This window comes from Salmo salar, chromosome ssa28 (genome assembly GCF_905237065.1).
Source record: "Salmo salar chromosome ssa28, Ssal_v3.1, whole genome shotgun sequence".
Lineage (NCBI taxonomy): Eukaryota > Metazoa > Chordata > Actinopteri > Salmoniformes > Salmonidae > Salmo > Salmo salar.
In genome coordinates, this window is record NC_059469.1 from 18,015,265 (window position 1) to 18,021,264 (window position 6,000).

General features: G+C 42.6%; 1 protein-coding gene across 11 annotated transcripts in view; it reads left to right on the forward strand.

The window, feature by feature from the left end:
* The window catches only part of sdk2b (sidekick cell adhesion molecule 2b), a 431,587-nt gene extending 428,602 nt beyond the window's left edge, over positions 1-2,985 (forward strand). For all 11 annotated transcript variants that reach the window (XM_014179818.2, XM_014179822.2, XM_014179819.2 and 8 more), the window contains one exon: positions 1,511-2,985. In XM_014179818.2, the coding sequence (XP_014035293.1) occupies positions 1,511-1,960 (450 nt within the window). In that variant the 3' untranslated portion in view covers positions 1,961-2,985. The remainder of the gene's footprint in view (positions 1-1,510) is intronic.
* Positions 2,986-6,000: the final 3,015 nt, after the last annotated feature.

Below are 6,000 nucleotides of genomic sequence, written 5' to 3' on the forward strand. Positions count from 1 at the left end.
AATTACACTTTGTATGGTGTATCAATACACCCAGTCACACTAAAGATACAGGCGTCCTTCCTAACTCAGTTGATGGAGAGGAAGGAAACCGCTCAGATATTTCACCACAAGGCCAATGGTGATTATTATTATTTTTTATAATAATTTTTTGTATTTTCTCCACAATTTCATTCTTGTTTCATCGCTACAACTCCCCAACGGGCTCGGGAGGCGAAGGTCAAGTCATGCATCCTCTGAAACATGACCTGCTAAACACCCGCCCGCTTAACCCAGAAGCCAGCCGCACCAATGTGTCGTAGGAAACACTGTTCTCCTAACAACCAAGATCAGCCTGCAGGTGCCGGGCCTTCCACAAGGAGTCGCTAGAGCGCGATGAGCCAAGTAAAGCCCCCGGCCAAACCCTCCCCTAACCCGGACGACGCTGGGCCAATTGTGCGCCGCCCTATGGGACTCCCAATCACAGCCGGTTGTGATACAGCCCGGGATCGAAAACCGGTCTGTAGTGATACCTCTAGCACTGGGATGCAGTGCCTTAGACCGCTGCGCCACTCGGGAGGCCCACCAATGGTGATTTTAAACCAGTTACAGAGTTAAATGACTGTGGTAGGAGAAAACTGAGGATGGATTAACAACATTGTAGTTACTCCACAATACTATCCTAAATGACGGAGTGAAAAGAAGGAAGCCTATACGGAATAAAAATATTCCAAAACATGCATCCTGTTTGCAATAAAGTAATACCGCAACAAAATGTGGCAAAGGAATTTATTTTTAGTCCTAAATACAAAGCATTATGTTTGGGGCAAATCCAACACAACACATATTTTGAAGCCTGGTGGTGGTTGCATCATGTTATGGGTATGCTTGTCATCCACAAGGTCTAGGGAGTTTTTTAGGATAAAAATAAATGGAATAGAGCTGAGCATAGGCAAAGTCCTAGAGCAAAACCTGGTTCAGTCTGCTTTCCAACAGACACTGGGAGACAAATCCACCTTTCAGCAGGACTATAACCTAAAACACAAGGCCAAAATGTAATATACACTGGATTTACATACAGTTACAGTTTTGACTTAAATTGGCTTGAAAATCTATGACAATACTTGACAGAGCTTGAAGAATATACATTTTTTTATAATGGGCGAAGAAAGACGTTGCTGTAATCACTGCCAAAGGTGATTCTAACATGTATTGATTCAGGGGGTTGAATACTCATCTAATCAAAATATATTAGTATTTTATTTTCCATTAAAAAAAATTATATTGTAATTTTAATTCCACTGACATTACAGAGTATTTTGTGTAGATCGTTGACAACAAAAAAAAAGACAAATCAATTTTAATTCCACTTTGTAACACAACAAAATGTGGAAAATGTCAAGGGGTGTGAATTATTTTTGAAGTCATTGTATGTGCTAGTATTCTGATAATAACTCCTCTCTCGTTCTCTCCCTCCCCCTGTCCCATCACCCCCACTCCTCTCCCCCTTCCCTCTCCCTCTCTCCCCTCTCAGGGCAGTGACAGTGAGTACGAGGTGGACCAGAACAGACAGAAGACCCACTCTTTCGTGAGCCACTACATCAGTGACCCAACCTACTACAACTCCTGGCGCCGCCAACAGAAGGGCATTTCCCGGGCTCAAGCCTACAGCTACACTGAGTCAGAGTCGGGCGACCAAGAGCCCTGCGCCCCGCCACCACCCCTGCCCCCATTGCCACCCCAGCTCACCTCCACCACCCCTCCGCTTAAGCTCCAGACCCAGGGTCAACCCCAGGGCCTCCCACCCCAGGGCCAGGGTAGTCTCTTCAGGCCAAAAGGCAGCCGGACTCCGACCCCCTCTCAGCAGCTCTCCACCTCCACCCCCTCCAGCCACTCCAACACCCTGTCCTACTGGCCCCCCAGCAGCCCCAGCCCGGCCCATGGATCTCGGGCCCCAATTGCCGGGTTCTCTTCCTTTGTTTGATGCAGAGAGAGGGATCCGTGCTCCCTTCTGAAAACAAAGCCCACCCCGCCGCCCAATGTGTGTTTGTTTAGAGAGTAAACACCCAACACACAACAAACAAACCCTCGAAGTCTATCATTTTCATTTTGGTTTCTGTCATGGCTGGTGTTAATCAAAACAATTCTTGCTTGTATTTCTTTTTTCTTTTTATTACTGAGTTGTGTTTTAAGGATCATACTGTATACAGACAGGACAGAAGTTACATACTTTCTTTCAGTACTTTTTTTCTCTTGTGTGCGTGTGCTGGTATAGTTTTATTTTCATTTTTTAATGACGACAGCTACTGAGACAGCTCCTTAGAACATGATAGTATCTATTCGCTTTTCTGTTAGTGTTGCTGCTTGATCAAGTTGCATGAGTTTTTTTTTGTATTATTTATTTTATTTTTCATTGTTACAATTCTACACACATTCAACAAGAGAATAATCTAGTTAGGTTCTGTAAAAAGTCAAGATATTATTGTAAAAAATATCTAGAAGACGATAAAAGTGTCATGGCGTCGATCCACACTCGGATAACAAGCACCAATGGAAGTGGAATCCCAAAATGGAGCCATACAAGCTAATTTGAACGATAGAGAGAGGCACAGGGTATAGAAAGGACAGTGATGAAGTGATGAAAGTGAAAAACAAGGAGGAGGGGGGAAATTGAGGCCGAAATGAACCCAAAACGTCGGTTTTGAGATGCCGGGGCCAGTCCAATTTGGCCAAAAGAAGTTTCTGTCTTCATGTGAGACATGTTAGTGACCTCTGCCCAATGATTTATGGACCATGACCCTCCTTGGAATCAGCTCTCTGGCGTGGCATAGCCTATAGCACATGCACAATTGAGTCTGACAGCATTTCGATGTCACTGGCAAGTCACATCTCTGTGCCTCTGTGCTGTACGTACTATACAAGGGCCCGGTCGCCTGGCCAGGGAGGAGATGGGAAATGAAGTGAAATGTACTATATGTCTAAAGAGAAAATGTTCAGGTTGGTCTTCAAGTTGTTTATTTCATTGTCCTTCAGTGTATCAGACATGCATTGGTTGATTATAAATAGGGATGAATATTTTCCGTAAAATCTACCACTTTTCCTTCCCAACAAAATTACAAGCCCTTCCCGGGAATCCTATTATTCCCGTTCAAACCGGAAATGCTATTTTAAAGCATATATTACCAGCAAAAAAAAATCTGAGAGTTATACCACAAGTTATCTCAGTTAACACACTAAGTATGTGAACCCTTTGGAATTACCTGGATTTCTGCATAAATTGGTCATAACATTTGATCTGATCTTCATCTAAATCACAACAATAGACAAACACAGCCTGCTTAAACTAATAACACACAAACAATTATACGTTTTAATGTCTTTATTGAACACACCGTGTAAACATTCACAGTGCAGGGTGGGAAAGGTATGTGAACCTTTGGATTTAATAACTGGTTGACCCTCCTTTGGCAACAATAAACTCAACCAAATGTTTTCTGGATCAGACCTGCACAACGGTCAGAAGACATCTTGGACCATTTCTCTTTACAAAACTGTTTCATTTCAGCAATATTCTTGGGATGTCTGATGTGAACCGCACTCTTGAGGTCATGCCACAGCATCTCATTTGAGTTGAGGTCAGGACTCTGACTGGGCCACTCCAGAAGGCTTATTTTCTTCTGTTGAAGCCATTCTGTTGTTGATTTACTTCTGTGTTTTGGGTCGTTGTCCTGTTGCATCACCCAACTTATGTTGAGCTTCAATTGGCGGACAAATAGCCTTACATTCTCCTGCAAAATGTCTTGATAAACTTGGGAATTCATTTTTCCATCAATGATAGCAAGTTGTCCAGGCTCTGAGGCAGCAAAGCAGCCCCAAACCATGATGCTCCCTCCACCATACTTTACAGTTGGGATGAGGTTTTGATATTGGTGTGCTGTGCCTTTTTTTCTCCACACATAGTGTTGTGTGTTCCTTCCAAACAACTCAAGTTGTTTCATCTGTCCACAGAATATTTTGCCAGTAGTGCTGTGGAACATCTAGGTGCTCTTTTGCGAACTTCAGACATTCAGCAATGTTTTTTTTGGACAGCAGTGGCTTCTTTCGTGGTGTCCTCCCATGAACACCATTCTTGTTTGGTGTTATACGTATCGTAGACTCGTCAACAGAGATGTTTGCATGTTCCAGAGATTTCGGTAAGTCTTTAGCTAACACTAGAATTCTTCTTAACCTCATTGAACATTCTTCGCTGAGCTCTTGCAGTCATATTTGCAGGATGGCTACTCATAGGGAGATTAGCAACAATGCAGAACTTTCTCCATTTATAGACAATTTGTCTTACCGTGGACTGATGAACATCAAGGCTTTTAGAGATACTTTTGCAACCCTTTCCAGCTTTATGCAAGTCAACAATTCTTAATATTATGTCTTCTGAGATCTCTTTTGTTCAAGTCATGGTTCACATCAGGCAATGCTTCTTGTGAATAGCAAACTCACATTTTGTAAGTGTTTTGTATAGGGCAGGGCAGCTCTAACCAACGTCTCCAATCTCGTCTCACTGATTGGACTCCAGGTTAACTGTCTCCTGACTCCAGTTAGCTTTTGGAGAAGTCATTAGCCTAGAGGTTCACATACTTTTTACAACCTACACTGTGAATGTTTAAATGATGTATTCAATATCGACAAGAAAAATACAATAATTTGTGTGCTATTAGATTAAGCACACTGTTTTTGTCTATTGCTGTGACTTAGATGAATGACCAATTTATCCAGGTAATTCTAAAGGGTTCACATACTTTTTGCCACTGTATTTTAGTTGTAATATAGGCCTATGAAGCACTGTTGGCCTACTGGTAAAATATTATGAGGTTATTACAGCCTAGTGAAAATTATATTCGTTTTAGCCTACCATTTACTGAAATATTTCAGCCAGCTTGTTGTTCCTTCCCTCTCCCCTTGCACCTGGCTATCAGTGGATTGCAGGAAGGTTGTGGCTGTTTTTACTTCATGGTAATCTGCTTATTGTGGTGACTTGGTCTCAGGGAACATGTCCGATGCTGCACTAAACAAACAGATAAGCAAATGGCCGCAATAGCGGCGGAGATTCAGCACCATGGATGGAGCCACAGTTTATAAATTGCCCGCAAATCTGACTTTAAAGTCAAGCCCGTGATCTCGCTTTTGCTAGTGTAACATCATGGAACAACGTTGCAAATGTCTATTTCCTTTTGAGCGCTTTTGCAAACACAATGTATCAGCCGTTTTGTTAACAGTGAGAAGCAGTTTATATTTTGGAGCTTCTGCCAGTGCCACACAGCTAAAGTTAGGAGATTTGTGAATGTGAGATGGAGACTGCCTACCATAACTACGTTGAGAGGTCGCGTGTAGCCTGCTACAGTTTCATGATAGTCAACAATGCCAGTTAAAAATTAAAAGGCATTTATTGGGGACTTGTGTTGAGTAGACTAAATTGGTAGGCTGCTTGTGTTGTGATCCCCAGACTAATGTGTGAATGATGTTGGATAGTTAAAATCCATTTCATGCAGATATTCGCACATGCGTATTTTGTATTTTTCCAAAGAAATTATATATTATTGTTCCAGAGATCGTAATTTTTTTCTTCTCGAGAATCGGGAAGGAGCTTGGTCAGGAAATCCTGGGATCCCGGATTCCTGTGTTAATCCCTAATTATAACATAGCTATTGTGAGATCTGACACCACTTAAGAATACAGTCTGCTGAATGGGACCTTACCAGGTTCTGCGCCAGAAATGGCACCCAGTTCCTACATAAATAAATAGTGCATAAAATAGTGCACATCCTAAATGTCATTACTACTACAGGGGCTCATCAGCCACTATGAGCCTTCCCTTGATCTGACAGGTGGTGGGTGGGAAGACATCTAAAAGCTCTACCTACCGTGATGATCTAACCTATCCTGTGGAGTCACGACTCACTCACAACCCTCATCAACACACCGCCACCGCACATGCCCAGTGGCCCACAACAACAACATCAGACAGTGACA